This window comes from Budorcas taxicolor, chromosome 16, assembly GCF_023091745.1.
Source record: "Budorcas taxicolor isolate Tak-1 chromosome 16, Takin1.1, whole genome shotgun sequence".
In the NCBI taxonomy this organism is placed as follows: domain Eukaryota; kingdom Metazoa; phylum Chordata; class Mammalia; order Artiodactyla; family Bovidae; genus Budorcas; species Budorcas taxicolor.
The window spans coordinates 13,068,405-13,095,255 of NC_068925.1; the positions used below are offsets into that span (position 1 = coordinate 13,068,405).

Consider the following 26,851-nt stretch of genomic DNA (forward strand, 5'->3'; position numbering starts at 1 on the left):
AATGATTTCCAGAGCCTTTGAATACACGTAAGGCAAATTCAAGATAGAAAAATAAACCCTATTGAAAGCAGATGTTCTGAGTTATAACCACACTCTGTAAAAGTAAATTTCATACATAAGTATAAATACTAAAAATCTTTATAGAAAGGTAGTTCATGTCCACTTGTAGTAGTCTTAACAAGTAATCTTACATTAAAATATTACAGATTCTAGTCCTTGACTATTTCATCATGGAGAAAGTTCATACAATACATAATTTATTTTGAAAACAGACTTATATACTGAGAAATTCTAATGTGAACAAATTTGAGTTTTCTTTTCAAGAAGAAAGGATGCAGAGAAGGTAAGAAGGGGGGGTGGTGCACAATCTGTTCAAATCTTATACATATCCTAAATCCTAATAATTTAAAATGCTGACTGCTTTTTTCCTGAAGAACCTAGTAAATTCCATATGAATAAATACTTTTCCTATTCATTACTGACATGGACTTTTGTGGTTACTTAAAAAATAAATAATAAGTGCTTCCCATTTTTATGACAGCATTAGATTTCAAAATGAGGCTAGGTAATGTCAGCTTAACCCAGAAAGGAGCTAAATGTGGAGGGAGGGGAAGGATGGGAATGGCATAAGATGAATGATCAGCAACAATTCTAGTGGTAAAAACTCTTTAGGGGAGTAAAGGGTCCAAGTTGCTTTTTAAGGAATAAAGGATGGATCAAGACTCAAGAAAAATGTTCATTCATTGTACCTTGGAGGCAACACTCTGTCTAAAGTACAGAAGTAGTAAAATATTTTACTAAGTTAAAATATAGGTTTTATATTTTATATGATATTGAATACACACATAAAAATACCAGTGTTTTCATCTTGTTTCTGTTCAGACACTTAATTAAGCAAATATGTTCTTTGGTGTCTGGGAGGGTTATCAATATTAAAGATAATGGAAGATAAGAACATGCCTAGAAATAGAAGACTCAAAATCCTATACCATATAAAGGAAGAACTGAAGGTGGACTTATGAGAAAAGATAAAGTTGCACTGCAGAAGGACTTATACATTTCTTTCCCCCGAATCATATTCTGGCTCCCAAAATAAAAAGTATTATAGCCTATTAGGTTTTTAATCTTGTGTTTTGAGATTTTTCAAGTGGAAAGATATCACAGATAGAAATATATCACTCAAAGTTTTACAATTACCAAAGTCAGTGAGAAGAATGTACATTCATTCAATGTATTCATTATAAGTAAAGAAGTCTTGAAAAACTGAACAGTTCAACCAAAGCTGAAGAACTGTTCTTGATTTTTCATTATTCCTTTTTAAATAAAGAGAAAGTATAGTATACATACAGGCTGACATTTTGATTCATTCAAAATAGTCACATCCCTTTGCTTGGTTTTTGAAGTTTCAGAGACTAAAATTTAATACCATTCATAACATAGTATTTTCAATAAAAGGAATTAAAGAGCAATGAAAAATCAGAAGCAAGATGGCTTAGAGAGCCTTATAACCTCTACATATACACACATTTGTAACCTGTATTTATTTTCTAGAGAAACAAATTTTAAGTGATGCTAATGTAACCAATGGAGAAAAAACTTCTATCAAAATATACAATTTCCATTACAGACTAGAAGACTAATATTAAAAAAATAGTTGTAAGCCAAAAAGTTTGCTTATATGGATGATAGGCATCATCCCTTTGAAGCATAAATCATCAAATAAGGTTTTATAAAAGATCGATCCGTGACCTTCTTCATTTTTAAGTTCTTGATAAATTCATAAAGCTTCAGTCCCAGTCTTTAGAGCATGGTGTATCCACGGTGTTATCGTCTTAATTCAGATTTCCAGAAAAGCAAGAAAACAAGTAACTCAGAATCTCAAGTGAGATTTGTGCTTTACCATGTACCTGAAAAATATTATAATAGGTCATAAGGATTATAGGAATTTTAGAATTTTTAGAATACTACATGTAAAAATAAGTATTGGTATTTTTAAAGCTTAAAATCAGCAGTGGAAAAGGATGTTTTGCTTTCTAAAAAGTAGATACTGTAACCCTTGGGAATATAAAGATTTCTGAAGTAAGCCAGAAAAACCATTCATCTTATTAATTTCTACAATGTAAGAGCTTCTGGCTAAGATAATTAATGATTCTCTTTAATATATTATCAATTACAACCACTGGGTAATCTCAATCATCTCTGTCTCTGAGGAAACACCCAAGAAAGTTACAGGCTTTAGAAAGTACCTCAAACGAGAACAGGTTCAGTGGTACTGTGATCATACGCTGTCCTTACTTTCCAATTATAAAACTGATATTATTGTAAAGGGCTTTAGAAAAAAACAATTTATCCTAGTAATTAAGATAAATTCAAAAACCAAATTCCTTTCACGAGCTACCAGGTACCCATACCTTGAGTCAGAAACCTTTCGAAAGGTCCTATCAAAAAATGACAGGACTGCTTAAAGCCAGTTCCTTGGATAGACAGAAAACAAGGTTCAGACAAGTCACAGGGCTCATTAGAGCCAAATTGCAAAACCAAGACCAAATCTGAGTCTTTGAACTCAGGTTTAGTGTTCTCCCTACTAAGCTTTAAGCCCTTTCTCCCTTTGTTTCCAAAGTCAATACAACAAAGATACTTTGCTAATTACCTATTTTAGATCAACATCAAATTAGGCAATGTTTCAAAGGGGAGCTGCGGGATATGGTTCACAACTTTAAGGAACCTAAAATACAACCGAGAGACAGGAAAACTACTGCAATAAAGCAGAAGTACGTGCATTTTAGGATCATGATTACCTATCCAATGTTTCCCAGAATCGTAAGAAAACTGGTCTGTCCAGATGACGTTTGTGATAGCTGAGTTCTAATACTGTTACGTCCCATTTCTGAACGTTTGGGTCCAGACGAACTTCATCATATTTGAGATGGAAGGCTTTAACTAGAAGCAGGAGAAATAACGTTCTTTATTCAAACTGCAATCAACATTATAAAAATATTTTATTAAGGAATAAAAAACCAACCACAGACATTAACCAAAAAAACTTAAAGAAAACAAAGTTCAATCTTTCTTCTACCGAAAAAGCTTCATTACAACCTAAGTGATCTCTAAAATAGAGGCTAAGCACTGTAGTATCCCCCAAAACATTTAATTCAACAAAAATTTACTGAGGCTTATACACACCAGCCACTGGGGACTGCAATGAAGAATGAAGTAAAATAAAATGCGTACGATCCAGTGAAGGATAAGAAGAAAATGCCTACTCACATACAGCATGATAAAGGTAGTAGAATATCACAGAAACACCAGAGAGTAGTTTACCCAGATTACGGGATTCAGAAAAGGCTTGGATAGATAGGGTGGCATAAGAATTAGGCAAACACAGAACAAAAGTGACCCAGTTAACAAAAGAGCATGTTCAAAGAGAAACTAGTTTAGTTTAGAAACTAAAGAAATTTAACAAAGTTGCGTCATGCAAAGTAACACGGGAAATGGATGAAGGATAAGCCCACAGAGGTTCTGAGCAATGCTGGTCCTAAAGGCCACATTAAGGAGCTTGCATGGTTGCCTAAGAGATATGACGACCCACTCTGCAAAGTGTTTAGCAGAGACCAATGATATGGTATAAAACCTAGAGGAGAGACAGACAGATCTGCTCTACTGGGGAGAACATACACATATGACAGGAAAGATTCAAGAGGTAATTAGTAAGTGGGACATGGTAAGAAATGATGGGACATGGTAAGAAATGATGAAAAAGGAAGAGGAATTGGAAGGTCTCTAGAGAAGTTGACCTGGAAATAGATATTTACTTGATATGAAAAGAGTCTAGCAAAGATCCTGAGAAACAGGATTTCAGGCAGGAGCAAGCTCAGAATGCCCTACCCAAGAACAACTCTCTGTAGGCAATGTCCTACGTGTAGATCCTACTCAGCCATGATTAAAAAAAAAAAAATCTGAATTTTACTTCAAATGTGATAATAAACCACTGGGTAGTTTGAAGCAAGAAGGTGAAATTATTTTCACTTTCAAAAGCTATCTCTCGGGAGATTAGAGACTCTAGGACAAAACTTCCCAACAAATGTATGCTACCAAGGTTGATAGGTTTTGACCACAAAACACTGACTCTGAATCTTCCTCCTTGATCATCTACCTGGTTGGATAGATAGCAGTTTATCCTCAGCAGTTTATCACTAGTGGTATTTGTAATCAGTTTATCATCAGTGGAGTGTTAGTTTTACTTGTGCACATGGAGGACATTTTGCTTTTCTTTCCTTTTTTTACTTTTTCTTCCAACATTCAAGATATAAACATTACTATAACCATTATGATCTAGTAATTAGGAGTTTCTAAAGAGAAAATGATTGACTGTTAATTGTTTTTAATAGCTCTTTATAGACTGCTTGTTCCATATCATTTGCAGGCTTACTGGCTTTTGATGTTAATAATTAATCAAGGTCTAATTCTTGATTAAAATACAAAATAAACCATTTGTGACCCTCCGACAGCCCAAAAAACACATAAACATTATTGCTAAAGTATTTGCTCTTATACTCTCCTGAGTATATTATTTGCTAAAGTATTTGCTTTTATACTCTCCTCACTGAGTATATTATTCTGAATTTAATTCAAATTAATCAATTTAAACCAGTTCATTAAAGGGGCTGTATGTTATGGATTCAGAAAAGCCATTTTCAAAATACTTATTATATATGGAGAAAATATTTGTTTCTTTAAAATTTTAAATCAAATGAAGTCACTATTCAGTACTCTCTACTCTGCTCATTACATGTTTCTGTTTTCCGATCTTCTCATTTGTTTCGAATCATTCTTAAAAATACATGAGTTGTAATTTTTTAAATGACTTATTTAAAGTCACAAGGGCCAATAATCCCCTTTACTAATTTCAATAGATACAGTTTACATAGCATTCAACAGAATACATAATTTTTAAATTAAAACTGAATATCAGAGTTCAAAAAGTTTATGTTACAAAATGAGGAAACAATTTCTTTCATCACACAAAGTATCTTATTAGCATGAAGCAATGGTGGCAAGCAAACTTAAACCAAGACATCACCATAAAATATCTTTCTTACTCAGAAAAAGACATAGTTTTTAGGCCTCACCAAAAATGGAAGAAATAAGATTCTTTTATAACTAGACAGTTATCTGGGAGTACTAAAGCAAAACCTTACAAAATGTGTTGTTCATTTTCTGCAAACTACATGACTGTTGTCGATACATTTTTTGCAGAAACAAAGAAAAGAAACAGAAAAGGTGTTCTTATATACCATTTTGGTAGATACATGATGGCATGGAAAATCACAAAGGGGCAGTATAATAGAGAAGATTATTAAATCAGAAAAATTTCTCAATGATAACTAAAAAATTTCAAGAAATTGTCATTTAAAAATCTTGGACTTGAAGCCTAAAAAACAGTATTTTTAAAAATCAGTATCAAGCTCAAATTTCTCATAATTTTGAAAAGATTTTATTTGGCAAAATTTTATAGAGTTTAATATCTAAGATCTTCTCTAAACCTCTCTATTTTATTATGCAGCACAAAGAAAATAATTTTTTTACCAAGTACCCTCAGTTTACCCCTATGCTATACAGATATTATCATTTTCCATGTAGATTGGGGGAAAGGTGAGAAGCTACAACACTCAAGAGTTAATTTACAGCAAGGAGACCAGCTCCTCCGTCCGTGCAGTTTTCAAGGCAAGAGTACTGGAGTGGGTTGCCATTTCCTTCTCCAGGGAATCTCCCAACCCAGGGATCGAACCCAGGTCTCTCGCATTGTAGACAGACGCTTTGCCATCAGAGCCACCAGGGAAGTCCAGCTAAAAGCTAGGAGATGACATATTTCTAAGTTTCTGGCTTATGCAAATTACTAAAAACACTGAGGAAAAGAACAGTCTGGGGAGGATGGAGAACATAAGACAACAGATTCCTCTCAGAAGAGGCAGAGCCCGATGCACCAATGGGACTTCACAGGGAGCCACCTGGTCATCGGTGAGACAGAGAGGCCCAGAACATCAGCCAGAGACATAACTTAGAACTAAGGACAGAGATGGTGACAGGAAGCCACCAGATCTCCTCGAGTGCGTGTCTATAATTAAAGCAGGAGAGAAGTGGGAACACAAAAATGTCACTGATGTCACTGAAAGCCAGAGGAAAAATAGCTAGAGTCTGAGTAAATGTAACAAGCCCTCAGAAAAGAACATTTTAAGAAGAGGAAATGGATGAAGAGTAATATGATAAGGAGACCAAAAGTAGCCAATATCTGGATCCCTGTGGGAGCAGCTCAGTGGGTGAGCAGGTACCACCACAGCTGCCTGCGATCAAACAGAAAGCAAGACAACTGTTTTAAAGACTTGGCTGTGGAGGGAAAGGAGAGGAAGCTAGAAGAAAAGGTGAGGGAAGAGGAAAGGGTTTTTCTTCCATGTGTTTTAGATGGAAGGGCAAGAGTACTTTCATTTTAAATGCTGGTTAAGTAAAGAAGGAAGGTTTACGAGAAAGAATAATTCATGGAAGAAAATCATAATTGTTCATTTAAAAAAAATCTCTAAGTCCTTATCTACATTTCTGAAGACTAATGATCTGAACAAAACCCAATTAAAAGTTATGTTCTTAATGAAATTTGGAGAGTATTTTCATCTTCAAGACATTCTAACCATTGTTTATTACAGTACTAGTCAACAAGGCAAGCAAGTAGGTAAAACACAACAAAACTAGTGTTCAGTGACATTTTGCTTTCATTAAAATTCCCACTCTCTCTGTATCTTTGACTTCTAGTTATCATATCTGTGCATTACTCAGGTTTTAGATATAACAAAAAAAACTATAGTCATATTAGCATTCATTTTAAAAACTGAATGAAGGTAGGAGAATAATGATTAAAAGCTTTCAAGCTTGGGCAGGTTTTGGCCTAAAAGAATGGTGGCACCACTGACAAAAACTAAACTGCTTTATTTAAAACAACAAACAGCTGGATTTCACAGTAGCACAATCTACATTCAAAATAACTAAAGTTGTTATTTCTAACAAACGTACTTGTTTATGAGGATGCTTTTTAAAATACGATTTTATTACTGATACTAACTTCACTGGGGACTCAAATTAAATAATAATTTGAATATCCGTACGTATAAAAGGGCTTCCCTGGTGGTTGAAATGGTAAAGAATCTGCCTACAATGCAGGAGACCCAGGTTCAGTCTCTGTGTCAGGAAGATCCCCTAGGTACTGGCAACCTACTCCAGTACCCTTGCCTGAAGAATTCGAAAGACAAGAGAAGCCTGACAGGCTACAGTTCATGGAATTGCTATTCAGTCAGACTTCAATTCTTCTTCTTTTGGTGTATCAATAATGCCAAAATGTGATCAATGAAAGATATGATACATGAAATCTACACATTTAACAAGTGTCTACAAAATGGTTCCCAATGCCGTGCTCCTTTCTGTGCTGATGACACGAGAGTCAGTGAGTCAGACCACGCTGCTCACATCCTAGAAACGGCATGACAGCCACGGAGGACTTACAATACAGATATAAAAATGAGGTCAGGTCAAGCAACGAACGTTACCATGAGATCACCAGGAGGAAGTAATGGCTACTTCCAGGATGGTCAGAGGAGGGAGCTCCCTAAAGGAGAGAGTAATTGGCTGAGACCTGAACAAACAGAAAAGGGCCAGTTCTGCTGCAACCATTTCAGGCAGCAGGAACAGCAGCCAACAGTCAAGTGGCATTGTTAGTTCAGCAAAAGTCAGCCTATTTAAAGACTGGCGATCAATTCTACATGTACGTACACACAACAAGATTAATGATTTCTAAGCAACCTACAAAGTAATTATTAATGTTGAAACACAGGCAATAATTCACTTTTAGATATAAATACACAGAAAATATTAATATTCCAAAAAAGGCTTTTAAAATATTTCACAGGTGTTTAAAAGTAAAAATATATGGTACTTAATAAGAATCCTTTGATATACACATCACATGTGCAGAGCCATAGATGGCTCTTTCTCTTAAATAATAAAGCAAAAACATTTCTACATTAGATAGGTAGAAAAAATAAAGAGAATCTTACTTTTAGCAAATATGTCAACTGGTGATCCATCAGGCAAAAGCCACGGCCAACCTTTGAACTGCCACGCAGGACCCTGCACAAAAACTGCTACAACCCGGTCCCTGTTAGTGGAGAAGAGGAAGGGGAGAGCGGAAACTGAGTGGCTCAGGCATTCTCAGTTACTACAACCCTTAGGGAACGAGTCTCACCATCACTCCTGCAGTGGAGTCTCCTGTCCACACGTCTGTGAGGGGAAACACAGTGCTGCACGTCCACCATTCTCTTTATGTTACAGCAACAGAGTGTGTTAACGACTGCTATATTCCCCATATATTGTTTTCAACACCTAAGTCATTTAAACATAATTACATGCACAGTCCTTACATGAGATCCTTTCAGCCTTTTATCTCTGCCCGATCTGTTAATTAGTGGGCCTATTTTTCTAATGTAATAGGGAACAATAGTGTATCTGTTAATTGAAAAAGTTAGTTTTAAAATCATTTACAATTCAAACACATCTTAAATGTTTAATTAAAAATATCATAAATTACAGTATTTCACTATTTTGAATTCACTATTCACTAAAGCTCCAACACCTTAGTTTGAGTTCTTCTGATTATCTGGAAAATAATCTGAGTATAGAAACCACCTAAACTTTTTCAATTGTTTTACAACTATTTCACTCACTCTGAATTCTCTATTTTGTGTGTGTGTGTGCGCGTGCGCTAAAGCAACTTGTTTTTCCCAGACATTTAACTTCCTTTTCCTAAAAAAAGCACAAATCTCTTTCTGGGGCCTTACATTTCATTAGTTTACAAAATATTAATTAACTTGAGAAATTACAATAAAAACAACTACCATAAACAGTTTAAGCCTACAACTAAAGAAGTGGAAACAAAATCATAACATTAACAATAATAACCAACATTGTAAGATTTACTACAAGCATTCACTATGTGCCAGTGCTGGTCTACACAGCCTACTCATGTCTATACATTTAAACTTCAAAATAATCCTGTGAGGTAACCTATTACCCCTATTTTACAGAACAGCAGAGTATGTTGGAGACCAGGAGGCAGGAAGTGGGGAGAGAGCAAGAGCGTGGAGAAAAGGAGGGTGTGAACAGAGAGGGGAGAATCAATGACCGGTCATGCTACCGTCCTATATGGGGACTGATAAATCATGACAACAGCCAACTCACTGTTATACTGGAAAACAGTTTTGACCTCATGACTCCCTTAAAGGGCCCTGGGAATGCCCAGAGGACCACAGACCATACTGTGATAATCACTGCATTAGATGGAGACTTTACGCATCCAAGAGAATATTAAGCCAAGGTTACCTTCAAGTTAAAGACCTACAACAACATAGTTACTGTGAAAAGCCACAGCTTAAAATTCTTAACAGCTCAAAAGCTCTTATGGTTAAAATTAAATCTTAAATTAAAAATTTCATAGGATATATGCTCCACACTACCTAAACCATCTTTGGGAATGGAGCACACTATTAAATAGCCTCTCAATTTTATGATGTAACTTGCAGCACACACTAGTTGAAGGACAAAGGTGCCTGCCAAACAAAAGGGAATTTGTCAGATAGAAGTCACCCAGATCCTTCTGTGTCTCACAGGGTCAGCAGGGAAGCAGGATAATAAAAATACTACTCCCAGTGAATTCCCAAAAGGACAATTAACAGAGAAGAGAAGAACAAAGGGAAGGAAAATACTTTCCCTAGGTTGACACTGATGGCCAGGGCCCAAGCTAATATACAAAAGCACCACAATGCACAGTGACGGCACTTGCACACCCTGCATGACTGCTCCCTGCAAATCTGTGCAAACGTACAAATGACATACCTTTCTACTTATTACAAAGTTTAAACATACCTGAAATTCTCTTCTTATACTTCATATGTAACTCAAAGTATCTCTGTTAGGTACTAGGACAGAATTCTAATAGGACAGCCCTTGAGTCTTCACTAAAATCTTTAACATACTAGTATTCTCACTGGCTTGATTTTCTAATATCTGAAGACTAATGAGTACGTCAAGGGTAAATTTCGGGTAATGAGTCAATGTGTTACACTCTCTCTATCAGAGAAACGCACACTCGGACTATGTATTTTTATTCTGGCTTAGATTAATGAAATAATTTAAGGTAATTCATGTATTTGAATATATAGGCACTTTATATTATAAATAGCTCAATATTTTATTAAAGGATATTTTAATTCAATAAAAGAGCTGAACTGGGACGATGAGGTTATTATTTTCATTAAATTATCCCCTCACAATGAAAGTAACAATGCTTTCACTTACCATTTCTTTACCAAGGAAAATTAGAATTCTCCAAACCAAAAATCTAAAATATAGGCTCTCTAAAACATTAGTCTACTTGAAAGTTTTGTTCCAAAAGCTGATCCAGAATAAGTGGACAAGTGGAAAAACTTTTCACTGTTTTCCACAAGTTTATGCTTCTTGTTATAGACGTCCAAATTATATTTACTTAATACTAGAATGATAATATTATTGACGACTAAATCAGATACTAACACAGGTTTCAAGGATAGAATTCAATATCTCGAATTCATGATAAAATTTGGTATTTGTTAATTACACAACAAATGAAGGACTATGTAAAAGCATCAATTAACTCACCAGTCCTGAGGCATGAGTTTAAGGGGTTGGTCGACTACTCTGTAAGGAACTGTGACACTAATGGCAGTGCCCCCCGGTTGCATCTGGTCTTTTCTTCTCTGAATTAGAGTTTCATTTTCTCGTTGGCAGCCTTGCTTCTTCTTTTCATCTGATGGAACAAATCTTTTAAAAAACAGGAGACAAAATGATTCCACAACAATCTTAAATGAGAAAAGAAACTGTACTTTGAAATTACTTTTAAAATGATAGTTTTAAACCAAAAACATTATTTTAAAAATAAACTCAATCTGCATATACAGAATATGGGTCTTTCCTTTGCACGCCAAACAGAAGTCAAGCTCACTTACGTGAGAAGTCGCTGTGTGTGAATCTCACATTCAGAATCTCACATTCAGATGCAATTTGTGTGTGTTAGTGTGACACTTAGCATTCCCAATGGTTCCATACACAACCACACTAATCCTTGATTTCTCAAATGCTAAGAAAAGGGAAATTTTACTATAAATCAAAGATCACTTGAAATGGAGCTGATGCGGCTAGATATAGATAGGTGATTCAATCCATCAAGGAGTGTCACCAAATACCCCTTTCCACAAGGTAACCACCACGCCCACCAAGATATAGAACACGTGCAACAGACCAGAGAAATTTCCTCCTGCACCCTTCAGTAATCTCTACACTTCTTCCCCAACAGGCAACCACACAACTCTGCTTTCCATCATCACAGGTGACTTCCAGGAATTCTATATATGGAATCACACAAGAATGTACTCTTCCATGCCTGGCTCCTTTCATTCAATCTAACGTTTCTGACATTTATCCATGCTGAGGGGCACACTGGCAGTTCATTCTGTTTTACTGTTGAGCAAAATTCTATTGTATGAATCTGACACAATCTGTTTATACATTCTACTATAAACACTCTGGTATAAGCCTTTTTACAGACATATGTTTTCACTTCATTCTCTTACATAAATACCTATGAGTGGAACTGTTGGATCGCAGGGTATGTTTAACTTTAAAAGAAATTGTCAGAAAGCTTTTCAATGTGGAATAAATTATAAAGAACATTCTAAAGGCATCTCTGAGCTAGCTGGCAAGAAGTAAAGAATCCTTGGGCCAGAGAACTGAGTAAAGAATGAAACTCAAAAAGGTCAGGATAACACTGCAGACTTCAACCCATGGAAGGCAGTGGCAAACTAATTAAAGTTAAGTTTTGTCTCTTACTTTACTTCACTAGACTCTTGGAAGAGGAAACAAATCCCATATTCTGCTCAAGGTAGAGAATCTAACAGAAATTCCTTCTTTCATAAAGTTAGGCCTCTGGGGTTCAATATAATGTAAACCAGAAATAAACCTACTGCTCACCCATTTTCCTAACCTCATCTCAGCCCTAACCAACACCCTGACAACTGAAAGAAAACTCAAATCTCAGAATTTAAATTGGACCTCATTTGGATTTAAAGCAAAAATTAACAACCCTGACCACAGTGGTTGGTTCAGAAATACACCTGTTACACTGTATACGCCAGGTAAACAGGATTTAATCCCAGGATTTTTGCTGGAATTACTGGGAAATGAGCACTGTCTCTTTGTGGTGACTGGTAAATTGGAGTTTCTGATAAGTCATCTTTGCCCCTGAAGAAGGAGAACCTGCCTAAGAGATGGAGACACCAACTCCTGCTTATTTCATTTAGCACTGAATTCAACTGTGTCAGAAGCCAGGACTTTTCAGTTACATTGAGCCAATTATTTTTACAATAAAGCTACTTTGAGTTGATTTTTAATACTTAACACAAAAAATTATCTAACAAAAAGAACCAGAACTGCACAATTGACTGGATGGATATCTGCAATCTGGAGAAATATTCTGACATCCACCGACTCTACCATTATTTATTTACTCCACTTAACATTCTATAACTATGAAGGAGTATGGGTAATATGATTAAAGTCACCGCTGTTTAAACAAGTAACAAATCTCTAAAATAATTTCCTTAGTATAATATAAAATGCAAATGAGATATCATTACACAAATTCCAGATTTTAAGTCTATATATCATTTTGAAAAATGAACAATTTCATCAGTATTTCCCAGATTAAAAATACAGTTTTCCTTTCTTCTAAATAAAAGAAGTTGAAATTTGCAGGGGAAAAAAAATTAGCAATAATATCTGCTGTTAAAAAAAACCTCAAACTGAGAATTTAACGTGAAGCTATCAATGTTGGATTGGCTATGCCACCAGGTGCTTATCAAATGCAAAAGCAAATCTTAAACCCCACGCACTCCAACAAGGAGCCCTCGCACAGGATCTCGGCCACGGTCAAGAACCAGCTCCAGTCCAAAACTGACCCTGGAGGAGGTGGAGCTCCGAAGCTGGATAGAGGACTGACCGGCCTCTCCATCAACCCGGACTTCCAGAAGGGCCTGAAGGACGGGATCATCCTGTGCACACGCATGAATAAACTGCAGCTGGGATCAATCCCTAAGACCAACCGCTCCACGCAGAAGTGGCACCAGCTAGAAAACCTCTCCAACCTTTTCAAGGCCACGGTCAGCTACGGCATGAACCCTGTCGACCTGTTTGAAGCTAACGACCTGTTTGAAAGCAGGGAACTTGATGTAGGTGTAGGTGTCTCTTTCTTGCCCTGGCCAGGAAGGCCAAGACAAAGGGGATGCAGAGCAGCATGCACATTGGCATCAAATACTTGGGAGAACTAGGGGTGAGACTGATGATGCCACCATGAAGGTGGTCCAGTGCGTCATTGGGTTCCTGATGGGCACCAACAAATGTGCCAGTCAGTCGGGCATGACCGCTTCTGGCACCAGATTGCATCTGTATGACCCCCAAAACCATATCCTGCCCCCATGGACCACTTGACCACCAGCCTCCAGATGAGCACAAACAAGTGTGACAGCCAGGTGGGCACAACGGCTCCAGGGACCCGGTGGCACATTTGCAACACAAAGCTGGGGACAGACAAATGTGACAATCCCTCCATGTCCCTGTAGATGGGCTACATGCAGGGAGCCAAACAAAGTGGTCAGGTCTTTGGCCTGGGCCAGCAGATATATGACCCCAAGTACTGCCCTCAAGGCCCAGTGGCCGATGGGGCTCCAGCAACTGCCAGAGAGGGCCAGGCCCAGGGGAGCCCTCAGAGTGCCGCCTCTACTACAGGAAGAGGCGGGCTCCTGAGACACCCATGTGGGTTGTCTTCCCACATCATTGCCCTATATGGGTTTTCCTGTTTTTTGTCTTGTTTTTCTACATGTCAGAGTGTTACCAGTTAAGAGTCTGGGGGAAAGGGGTAAAGGCCATAGCCAGATGCATGTGGGGTGGGGGTCCCTACCAGGGCAGCTCCAGGCATCAGGTTTCCCAGCAGACTCTGGGCCAAACTTGTTAGGTTAGGGGGGAAAAGAAACCAAGGCAGGGAGGGGAACTGGCCCTGAGTAGTTTCCGGTTACATCTACCCCACTTTTTCCTGCCAATCAGTCTGTGGTTTCTGTACCCACAGAAGTTTCAGGCAGTTTTAGTGAAATGAAAATACTTTGTTCAGGGGAGTGTGTGTGTTGGAGGGGGAAGCGGGGGTGGGGGGGGGGGGTTGGATGCTGAGAGAAGGTAAGGCCATAGTCCCAAAATATTTTATGTCTCATCGATTTCCCGAGGACCTTCAAACCACCAATCCTGGCCCCTCCCAGGGGCCTAGTGGGGACACTGAGGCCCAGGCAGGACAGTGGAGTTCTGAGTGCTTGAGACAAAACCAGCCCCCGCTCCCCTCACTCCCCCACCAAGTACTGCATAGGGACCCCCACCCAGAGGCCCTGCCCAGGAGCCCTGGGACCAAGAAATAATGTAAAAATACCAACTGTGGACCAAAGGAAATTAAACCTCTTTTTTTTGGCGGGGGGGGGGGGGGGGGGGGGCGCGCGCGCAAATCTTCATTCTGGAACTCAAAGAATTTCTATAAGAAAAAATTCCAAGGAGCATGAACAGAAATTACAAAAATGAAAACAAAGAAAACCACTAAATGAACAGTTAAGAGAAAAAAGAAAAACCCCTTAAAACACAAGGAAACAAGGTATCATGAATGAAACAACAGATAAAAGAAAGCGATTAGTAACGACTTCCAATGATGCAGCTACCAAAGACCAAACTTGTGAAACAAGCCTACAAGTATGTAGATGGAAAAAGAAATTATTGAAAAAAGGCAAGGGGGTGCGAAGGAGCACCAAAGATTTGAAAAAGAACTAAATAGAACCTCTAAAATAGAAACAATAAGACATCTGAATTTTAAAACGAAATGAATAGACAACATCACACTAGGAGATAGCCAAAGGAACAGACAACTAGAAGTTAAAGTCTTCAAAAATGATCAGGAATGCAGGTGACAGAAAAACAAAAGGAAAGCAGAACTGTATTACAGACACAGATGATGAAATGAGAAAGTCTACAGTAGGCCTCATTTAAGTTCCAGAAAGAAGAGAGGAGAAGAAAGGGAAGAAGGGAAAACAAACGGGTCTTGTCTAAAGTGCTAAGAGCCAAGACTTTGTGAGCTGATGAAAAACACAGATCCACAGATTCAATTCTGATGAATCCCACGGAGGGGTACGTAAGAAATCTACACCTAGGTATAGCAGATAAACAGATTTACAATGACCTTTAACAAGACAGAGCAGATATCCTTCCAAGTACTGATTATCACAGCTGACCTCTGACCATCAAAAAGTAAGCTATTATAAAGATGGTGCAATAACACCTTCAATGTAATAAATCAATTCCTATACAGGTTTCCAAAGTGGCTGAAGCATTCTGCACCGCTGTGGCAGCTGGGTACATGGAGCATTCATGGTCCAGTGTGAGTTCAGGACTGCTCTTTCCCAGGCCTTAAGTAGCCCCCCATAAACATGTGCTGAACAGTGCTTGACTGATGCAAGGGGAACTCTCAGTCTATCTCTGGAGCACTCCCTCTGTGTAATCTTTCCCCGCTGGAACTCTGCCCTATGTGAGGACTGTCATAGCCAAAATCACAAGCACCATCCAACCAGTTTATTTTAAATAAGCTCATGGGCCCAGTGAAACTTCTCTCAAGATCATGTTTCTAAATGTCAAAGCACTTCTTAATACTTTCATAATAGAACCTTAATTTTGTTACTTAGAATGTTAAAGCTGAGGGCAGGATTTATTTTGCCTCATTTCATTTACTTACTGAAGGGCTAGAAAACTGAAGAATCCTCAGTTTACATGAAACCAAACAGAATCTATGCCAACATGAGCTATGGGATACAGCCAGTACTATAATTGTGTGGAGGAGGTTTCAATTATGCATTAATTACATAGCAAAGCCTCAAGCTGACTCAAGCTGTAGGGGAGATGTCAGTTGCAATGAGGTGTTAAACAATGAAGGGAGTGTTTTAAACTCAGAAGAAAAATTAGGCATGATCTATCCAAAGAAGGTAGTCTGTTAAAACTGTTTGCTTTCTTGGTAGGAAGGCTAACGAGAAAGATGTTAAAGTTTAGTTTGCGACTTCTATGTACTACTTACTACTTTTAATTATTATCAAATCTATTTCAAGAGGTGGGCAAAAACAATTATGTTTCATATATGCCCAGCTGTAGACTTAGCAGCAGCAGCAGATTACTTGAGGAACTGTAGATTATTTAGTAAGACACAGCACTGTCTCAATATTAAACTCCATGAAAAAAAAAGCCTAACAAAATATGAGGAAATAAAACCTAAAAATTCCTTCTTTCCATATTGTTATTGGAAAAAAGGTCACTAAAAATTCCACTCATAAGTATTAAAGAAAAAATACCAGAGATACATCTGCATGTGCCAGTTACACAGGATTTTATATAGCTACTTAGGTCATTGGCACTTACAATTCAATTCCGCATCGATTAAAGCCTAGAGTCAGTAAGTATTACAACGTATTTTGCTACTCATTTTTAAGTTGTGAGTTATCTAGAAGCAGCATGATTTTCTTTTTGAAGGTGGTTTTTGTTTCTTTAAGAACTGTCATCTTTTACTGCAAAAGTTAAGCATCTGGAAATTTTAACACAGGATATAGGTTCCCTCTTTGCTTCTTCAACCAACTTTTACTAATTAATGTCTAGGTTAACAAACTATGGTCCCCTTTCTAGCATCCTCATCGTCGCCTCTTGCTCTTCCTGCCGCCCTGAGTCACTGCCTGCACAGCTTGGGCCACCTGGCTCCCCGTGCTAGCCACTGATATTTGGCATTTGTACAACACAACAGACATTGACAACAAAGAACAGTCTGAACTTGATCAAGATTTGGATGATGTTGAAGAAGTAAAAGAAACTGGTGAAGAAACAAAAATCAAAGCATGTAAGCTGACTGTTCAAATGATGCAAAATCCTCAGATTCTTGCAGCCCTTCAAGAAAGACTTGATGGTCTGGTAGAAACACCAACAGGATATACTGAAAGCTTGCCTAGGGTAGTTAAAAGACGAGTGAATGCTCTCAAAAACCTTCAAGTTAAATGTGCACCGACAGAAGCCAAATTCTATGAGGAAGTTCATGATCTTGAAAGAACGTATGCTGTTCTTTATCAGCCTCTGTTTGATAAGCAATTTGAGACCATTAATGACATTTATGAACATACAGAAGAAGAATGTGAATGGAAACCAGATGAGGAAGATGAAATTTCAGAGGAGCTAAAAAAAAAGGCCAAGATTGAAGATGAGAAAAAGGATGAAGAAAAAGAAGACCCCAAGGGCATTCCTGAGTTTTGCTTGACCGTTTTTGAGAATGCTGACTTGCTCAGTGATATGGTTCAGGAACATGAAGAACCTATTCTGAAGCACCAGAAAGACATTAAAGTGAAGTTCTCAGATGCTGGTCAACCTATGAGTTTTGTCTTAGAATTTTACTTTCAACCCAATGAATATTTCACAAATGAAGTGTTGACAAAGACATATAGGATGAAGTCAGAACCAAATGATTCTGATCCCTTTTCTTTTGATGGACCAGAAATTATGGGTGGTATAGGGTACCAGATAGACTGGAAAAAAGGGAAGAATGCCACTTTGAAAATGATTTAAGAGGAAGCAGAAACACAAGGGACATGGGACAGTTCATAGTGACCATAACAGTTTCTAATGACTCTTTCTCTTTTTGCCCCTCCTTAAGTTCCTGAGAGTGGAGATCTGGATCATGATTCTGAAACTATCCTCGCTGCAGACTTTGAAACTGGTCACTTTTTACGTGAGCGTATAATCCCAAGATCAGTGTTATACTTTACTGGAGAAGCTATTGAAGATGACGATGATGATTATGATGAAGAAGGTGAAGAAGCGGATGAGGAAGGGGAAGAAGTAGGAGATGAGGAAAATGATCCAGACTAGGACCCAAAGAAGGATCAAAACCCAGCAGAGAGCAAGCAGCAGTGAAGCAGGATGCATGAGGCCCTGAGGGTAACCTGCACTGATCTACCTTCTGCTTCCCTGGAAAGGATGAAACTTACATCATTTGACAAGCCTATTTCAAGTTTTTTGATGTTTATTTATTTGCTCATTTTTGGTTTTGCAGCCTCAAATAAAAATATCATACAATTAAAAAAAAACAAACACCAACTATGGTCCCTCCTCCTCCCTCTGCTGCTGCTGCTGCTCAGTCGCTTCAGTCATGTCCAACCCTGTGCGATCCCTTAGACGGCAGCCCACCAAGCTCCCCCGTCCCTGGGATTCTCCAGGCAAGAACACTGGAATGGGTTGCCATTTCCTTCTCCAATGCATGAAAGTGAAAAGTGAAAGGGAAGTCGCTCAGTCGTGTCCAACTCTTAGCCACCCCATGGACTGCAGCCCACCAGGCTCCTCCGTCCATGGGATTTACCAGGCAAGAGTACTGGAGTGGGGCGCCACTGCCTCCTCCCTCTAGGGTATATGCATCTATTAATCTAAAGTACATTTTACTTTTCTGGTTCTTTACTGGAACTTGGAAATGGGGAGAAGACAACCTGAATTTGTTTTACAACCCCTTCAAGCTCTCTAGCCAAAGCAAAACAATTCATGTTAAAAATTAAATGATAACCTTTTTCATTAAGACTTTTGCCAAGAGTTTCTATAGTTTTCCCTAAAGGATTCAGATATAAAAGAATATATTCTGTTTTTGAAAATTATATTTGAGACTATCTGCAAAGCCAATAGCACTGAAATCAAACGTTCGTTTTCTCAAAATAAGAAATACTGAATCAGTAACTAGTAATTCACAACAAAAGCTCTATGTCTTACAAAGAGGACAGTTTAGCAAATTACTTACTTCAGGTCCTGGAGAAGGTCCTTTGCATTAAGCATGGTTATTAAAGAGGTGGTAGCTGCAGGAATTATGATAATGGGTGTTCGAGATCCTATGAAGACAGAATTTTCAAGGTATCAAATAGGTTATTTAAAGGAATTATAGTTACTTTCCTAATTAAAAAGTAAAAGCCTGCAAATTTATATTTTTCACTCTTTTAGCTAAAAGATATTTTAAGCAGCAGTGATATTCAGACTAGTTAATGATCAGGACAGCTTGAGCACTAACCACTCAGAATGGACACCAAACACAAAACATCTGCTACAACTGCATGAGAAGGCCATCAGCCCTAGTTGTGTAAGCAAGAGCTTACTTTTTAAAGCAAGTTTAGAGTCACACACACTTTACCTTTCTTCTGATTTGGGGGAGGTCTGGCTTGAGAAACTGTAAGAAAGGAAAAAAATCCAAATATTTGAGTGTTATAAAAATCACATTCTTATTTTCAAACTTAAAAGCAAATAAGGCCAAAAAATTTGTATTTACACATGACTCATTAAAATTTTTTTTAATGTACTGTAAGTTTCTTAAATAACATGAAGCTATTTCTCTGCTTCAGAAAATCACTGTAGTGCCTCAGCAGTTCAACAATCAGTAGTTATAAACAAAGTGGATATATAGCATTGCTAGGCACTGAGACAGAGAAGGCAATAGGACCCCACTCCAGTACTCTTGCCTGAAAAATCCTATGGATGGAGGAGCCTGGTAGGCTGTAGTCCATGGGGTCGCTAGAGTCGGACATGACTGAGCGAATTCACTTTCACTTTTCACTTTCATGCACTGGAGAAGGACATGGCAGCCCACTCCAGTGTTGAACATGCAAAATTGAACATGCAAAGTGTTCTCATCTTTCTTTTTGCTGAGAAACAGATACTAAAACTTTCTTAAATTATTTTTAGAAACAGGACTCATGGATACATCAACATGTAGAGCAAGACATTATCATCTGCAATATAACACAATCTCAATAAACACGTGGAATTTGACAGAGGAATAAAGGAAAGGTGGGATGGACAGACAGATATACAAACTGGAGACAGGAGTGGCTCGGAGAATGAATAAGGAGAACAAAGCAATCTTTGACTAAAATATCAGATATACTAAGGAAGCTCATAATGGACTCAGGAATATAAGGAAAGATTCGTTAAAATCAAGGCTGAGAAGACAGAGTTAGAAAAAGACGAAACATAGAAGCTCACATGTTAAAAATAAACTTTAGATGTTTAGTTAAAAAAAAAACAAACTACAATTAAGGACCAAGGCAGAGACACAATGATGAACATGCTAAGGATGAGCTTGATCTAAAGGCAGGAGGAGGGAAGAGTGGAATAATGCTGAGTCCATGAGGAGCATGAAGGAAAGCAAGAGCCCGGAGTTGGAGCTTGATTCTGCCTCCATTCTGCCACCTTCCAGACAATGACCCCTCAAGCACACTGAGATCAATGCCACTCAGCTTCAGCTGTCCTCAGCCATAAAAGAGAGACAACAATTTCTACATCTTGATTCTGTTGTAAGACTCATAAGAACAACAAAGCAAGGTAAGTTCTTCTCCAGATCCTGGGCATATTTATATTTACTATTTACTGAACCTCATGGCCATGGCTGATGCTAAATGTACTGCAGCGGAACTGCCACAACCACTGCCTTCAGCAAACACCATAACTGACCACTGACAAGCTGAGAATAGGCAATTACTGTTGCTGTACTTGCTTCCAAATAGAATTATATTCTCTCCTTAAGTATTTATTCAGAGCCCATGTACAGGGGACTCTGCTAGGTTTTTATTTTTATAATGATAAATAAAACAAAAATAATCCCTGCCCTCAAAGACCATTCAAGTAAAGGAGGGGAACCAGACCATAACAAAACAGGCAAATAAACACATAAAAACAAATCTGAATACACAATATTAAGGAACAAAATGAATGTACACTGATATTAAAGTGTCCTTTAGACAGAATGCTTAGAAAAAGCCTCTCAAAGGAAATGGCATTTCAGCTGAGATTTGAAGGATAAAAAGGAGCAAACTTGCAAAGAATAAGTGAAAGAACAGTCTAGATAAGAGGTAGGAATGTGGGCCAATGCCAAAGGCAGAAAGAAACTGTCGTGCTTATGGAACTGCAAATGTGCAGACAGGCAAAAGGAAGGGTGCAGGACAGGAGGTTAAAAATATATGTAGGAGCCAATTCATGAAGGGCTTTCTAGGTGATGTTAAGCTTATATTTAAATTCTGTTAGAAAATCCTGTAACTTTTTAGCCAGAAAGTGACATAATTTGATTTTCACATTACACTTTCTATAAGGGGAAAAATAGTAAGTTTAGTTGAGAAGTCAAAGGCGGACAAGCAAAAAAAAAAGGGGGGGTGGAGGGGGACAACTGTGTAAGCAGCAAGCTCAGGATGATCACCAATATTCTACAGTGGTGCCACCCAAATTAAATGTGGTTAATTAAGGCAAGGGTTTTCGGTAAACTTTCCAAGACCGACTGAATAACATGCAATAAAAATGAACAGCTAGAACCCTGGCCATACACCTGGATGCTGTTAACACTATTGTACTCCCAACTCCTATCTGTATCTTGTTAAGGACCAGAAAAAAACAGGTCAGGGACTAATACTTCTAGATGCACTGGTCTAGAGAAATGATGGTAACTTAGACTTGAGTTGCGGCAGTGGAGATAAAGAGAAAATAGATAAATACGGAATACAGAAAAGGTAAATTTGACAAAACTCACTGGCATATTAGAAGAATAAGCAAATATGAAGAATAAAGAATAACTCGATTTGGACTTAAGAAACAGAGTTGACAGTGGTGTTATTTACTTGTGAAGAAGCAGAAGAATGTGAATACCTTGTGGGGAAAATATCAAAGAAAAAAGGCTTTAAGCCAGTTTTAAGATACCTATGGTACATCCAAATGTTAAACAGTTAATATAAGACACCAGAGGTAAGAAGAACTGGAGACACAAATTTGAAAACCTTCAGCACATTGATTTAAAACTATGGAATGAGGCAATCCACCTAACATTCTGAAGTGGATGACTGAAGACCATGAGAAATGTGTTTAAAATATACAAAGGGCTAATCCTCTCTCAATCTCACGTGCAGATCTTAAGAGAGCAGATAAACTAGAGCTATAGGGTTATGGATAGTCACCTCCCCACATCAGCCTATCTGTAAGACAGAAGTAATGACTGAAAGCCAGAGAAGTGGCTTATGCATTGTGTACACATTGGAAAGAGGCAGCAAGAGCAGGGATGTGTGCAGGAGATTTAATCTGGCTAAAAAAGGAAATAACATTAAATTCCACTGTGGAGCTTATCAAACGCTGTGCTTCTTAACTCACTGGAAAACATGTGTCTCTTGTTAGTTACATTCCCTAAATGAATGTTTAGAAATTAGGAATGATTGTAACACTTTAAAATACTACATTTATCCAGGGACTTGCCTGGTAAAACTAATGCAAAATATTTGGTGAAAAATAAGAAGAAACAGTGAACAAAAATGGAACACCATCCCTGAGTCCGTTCACTGAAGGCAAAAAGGATAGATGGTTCAGTCCCTATTTCCTAATAATTCAAACTCTACCTAACAAACAACAGTATACAGATCTATGCTGTCTCATGTATGTTACACTACCAGAAGTATTATGTTTTTTTCTATTTTAAAAAGCTAATCCAGATGAGCCTACCCTATATTACAAAATGTCCCTTCAAAACTGGGTAGCACCCAAAAAGCAAATACATTTAACAATCTGCAAAACAAAAATACACAAATCAAGACAAAGATGACAAACTGCTAACACCCACTCAAGTCAGTCTTATTGACTAGTGAGTACTAAAACTTACAATCTCTACCTCTGGGACTGTGGATCTATGGGGGTCAATTAGTGAGTGAAACCAGACCTCACACTGATGGGCATCAGAATATCTATCATATTATGAGATATTCTCGAAGATTTATTTCAGTCATGTTAATCACCAGTGCACCCTGGCAGAACTGAGAAAGAATGGCAGATTAGGAGGTGAAGGACCCACAGCTCGCTGCTTCACACGTGACCTTCTCCAAGACTACAAACTAGCTGGGAGGGCCCAGCCCCCTTCCCTGTCCCTCTTCCATGGCACATGCACACAAGCTGGTTTACGCAGGTGTTAGTGCCACCCCGATCCCTTTCCTTTGCTTGCCATGTGATTTTGAGCAAATGTGAAATAGAGACAATTATTTATACACAGCACAGAACAGAGCTAGAATCCTCAGGTGGTGACTTTTTCCTTTTTATACTATTTCTGAATTTCTCATGTGATCTTCCTTAGACTAACCATCCTTCCCGTCCAAGGGAAAAAAAAGAATTCTACATCAATCATCCCACTGCCTCTACAATATTCCAGGCTGCATTCCTGGGGTCCATGTCAGCCTGCCCATTCCTATTTCCCTGACTTTTTCTTCCTTCCTGTAAGGAGCTCCTTTAGCTCCTTCTTGTTTCTGGCATTGAGCACATGGAAGGCATTCAAATAATATTTAACTGGATTTAATTGTTCTTTCTTGTACTCTCATAACAGCCTTTGGCATGGTCTTGTCTCCTGAAAATGTCCCATAGTTCTGTCATCTGATATAAATTATATCCAGTGTGCTCCAAATTTAACAAAGATTTCAAACCAACCCAATGTCATTAAAAGGAAGAAAGAAAATACTGGTCATGTCAAGATCCAGGTGGATCCAAGACATAGTCAAAGAGCCTACAATACCATCCCAATATAACCTCTCTTACCATCATGCTTTTAATGTGCTTCCAAAAATCTGAACACTTATAATTACATAATTTTAGAATCAGCCTATGTGTGAACATACTATGAATAAAAAGATATCCAAATCTGCACTACTGACACTAACAAATTGAAAAGGAAGATCAACCAGTTAAATTCCTGACTGGGCCTTTTCAAGTAACACCATTTTCTTAATAGCCACTTTTAACAGCACTGATACTAGACTAGGCTAAACACTAAAATAAAATGAACAAATGAACAGTAAATCAAGCCCAAAACACTGAAAATGAACATAGTGTCTGTATCTACGTGCATTTATAAAGATCAATCTTTTTAGGTACCAGGAAAAGGAGAGAAAATATTTTTAAAATAACTTCAGGGAATTCTCTGGTGGTCCAGTGGTTAGGACTCTGTGCTCTTACTGCTGAGGGGCTGGGTTCAATCCCTGGTCAGGGAACTAACAAACATCCCACAGGCTGTGAAGTATAGCCAAAAACATGTAAGGTTTAAATTAAAAAAAAAAATTTCAGTATTAGCCTTGTTTATTAATGTATATATTTTTAAAATTTTAGAACCTAATATGCTCAATGATACAGATATCTGAAATCCTAAACATCAAAGCTGCTTATCAATCTATTAAAATTATGGTTTTATGTTTCCACAGGAAAAGACAAAAGTCACATCCACCATACTATCACAGAACTCAAACAAGAAACTGATGAGAGAATGGGTATGTAATAAAAAGCTTTTTAAAACATTTTCCTAAAATTAAAAATATTTTCTTAAAATTTTCTGTAACTCAACTATACCTATTTACTCAAGTAAATATTCTTATATACTAGTTTTAAGTAAAATTTAATTCCTTCAAAGCATTACAAAGTATCAAAAATTTCAGTTGTGATAACAGAAGAAAACTAAAATTTTTCTATTTTTACCTGGCCTTGGTACAGGTTGTGCTGCAGGAGTCTGCGTCTTCCGGGCTGACGCACCTTCCTTTAAAAGAATAGAAACTGATTTGTTAAAATTCCTTTGTACAATAAACACTTTTGTTTAATTACTGCAAAAAAAATTCATGTCTATCTCTCCCTCAGTCATGGAACATGCTATGAGTTAAAACAAACAAGCACCTTACCTTTTATGTTACTGGTTGTGAGATGGTTAAGAGAAATCTTTAGTTGAAAATATACTTAAATTGTTACTATTCATTAGTTATTGTAAGTATGTAAGACTTTTCAAATATTCAATGATTTACTTAATTGCTGACAATTTTAATATTCTCAGAAATGTCATTACTGGTTTTAAAATCAAGTCAATCTTTTTCCCCTTAAGAATCTCAAAATGAATAAGTGATACATAATCTCACATTAGAAAGATGTAAACAGTGTTACTTTGAGTGAATCTTTAAAAAACACAAATATTTCAAATTAAACATCTTTAAACTATTCAGGGAAAATAATCCATTTACAAACATGATATGTGTTACATTTAAGAGTGGTTGAAAATTTCTTAGAAGCTGAATAACAAATCTCAAGTAATTACAAAGCACGTAATATATGTAAGGAAATATGCTAAGGATTGAAGTACATCAATTATATACTCAAGAACAGACACCTCTGAAGTGCTTAACAGACTTCAAAAGTTTTCTATCTTTACTGCAATAGTTTCAATCATATTCACACTAAATTTTCATTAAAATATTTTTCTTTATAGAAAGCTACAAGTGTAAATTTCAAAACAGCTAGTAACTCATGAAGATTTTATTCTAGCTGTACTTAAGTGAAGAAAATTTGATAAGTATCAGGAAAATTACACAAATCCGTAATAAGAAAAATCACTACTACAACCACAGAAACATTTCTAAAGAAGTCCTGCTAAACAATGTTCACTTTCATCATATTACAGTTTCTTCAGAATCTGATATTTTACTGTGGTAAAATGCACAGAGAATGCATTTCACTTGGAATACAATAGGATTCCTGGCATTCAGTTTAAAGGCTTTTTTAAAGAAAGGTTAAAAAAGAGGACTCCCCTGGCAGTCCTGTGGTTAAGACTCTGCTTCCAATGCAAGGCGCACAGGTTCCATCCCTGGGCGGGGAACTAAGATTCCAAACGCCTCATGCATACCTTCCCCCTCAAAAAAGCTAAAAAGCTAAATTAAAAAAAAAAAAAAAAAAGCAGCAGCAGCAGAGGCAACTAGCAAAAACTCTTTGGGGGAAAAAAGCACTTGAGGACAGAATATCCTTTTCAAATATTTTCACTATTATGCATTTAGTTATATACACTGGTGTGGTTGAGACTCAGTCACTTTGGATGCTGGTTCCATGAATGTGTTAACTTTGTAAAAATTTGTCAAGATTACTAATGATATGGTCATTATATTACAAGCAAATTATATTCAAGTAAAATTTTAAATGTAAAGAAAGTGAGTCACTATTAAGGTGGAGACCATTTTCAACATTTAACTTCATTTAATGCACTGTATTTTTCTCTAAGTTCATGTTAGGGGACACAACTGCTTTTACTCATCTTTGTAAATCTAGTACCTAGGACACAACAGATGCTCAACAAATGTTGGTCATACTGAACTCAATTCTAGACTTCTAAAAACCAGAAGCCAAAATAGAAATTAACCAAAGAGATTTTAGCTTTCTCTCCTATCTTCTTTTATAAGGAGGAAACAACTAGATATTATATAATAACAAGATTAAGTTTTAACCATATTCCTTTTGAATTCTTACATGTAAATACTGGGACTTCTCTGGTGCTCAAACGGTAAAGAATCTGCCTGCAGTGTGTGGGAGACATAGGTTCCATCCCTAGGTTGGGAAGATCCCCTAGAGGAGGGCATGACAACCCACTCTAGTATTCTTGCCTGGAGAACCCCCAGGGACAGAGGAGCCTGGCAGGCTACAGTCCATGGGGTCACAAAGAGTTTGGACACAACTGAGCGACAAAGCACAGCACATACATGTAAACTGGGTCAGTTTAAGTACACAGAGAAGGAAGAAAAATGAAGAAAAAGAGACAGGAAGAACAATGAGC

General features: G+C 37.4%; 1 protein-coding gene across 1 annotated transcript in view; it reads right to left on the reverse strand.

The window, feature by feature from the left end:
- Positions 1-1,477: 1,477 nt before the first annotated feature.
- The window catches only part of CDC73 (cell division cycle 73), an 85,045-nt gene continuing 59,671 nt past the window's right edge, over positions 1,478-26,851 (reverse strand). The window contains exons 11-17 of the mRNA XM_052653707.1: positions 24,745-24,802; positions 19,400-19,435; positions 19,016-19,103; positions 10,732-10,893; positions 8,097-8,197; positions 2,799-2,940; positions 1,478-1,907 (exon numbers count right to left, since the gene is read on the reverse strand). Of these exons, the coding sequence (XP_052509667.1) occupies positions 1,871-1,907; positions 2,799-2,940; positions 8,097-8,197; positions 10,732-10,893; positions 19,016-19,103; positions 19,400-19,435; positions 24,745-24,802 (624 nt within the window). The 3' untranslated portion in view covers positions 1,478-1,870. The remainder of the gene's footprint in view (positions 1,908-2,798; positions 2,941-8,096; positions 8,198-10,731; positions 10,894-19,015; positions 19,104-19,399; positions 19,436-24,744; positions 24,803-26,851) is intronic.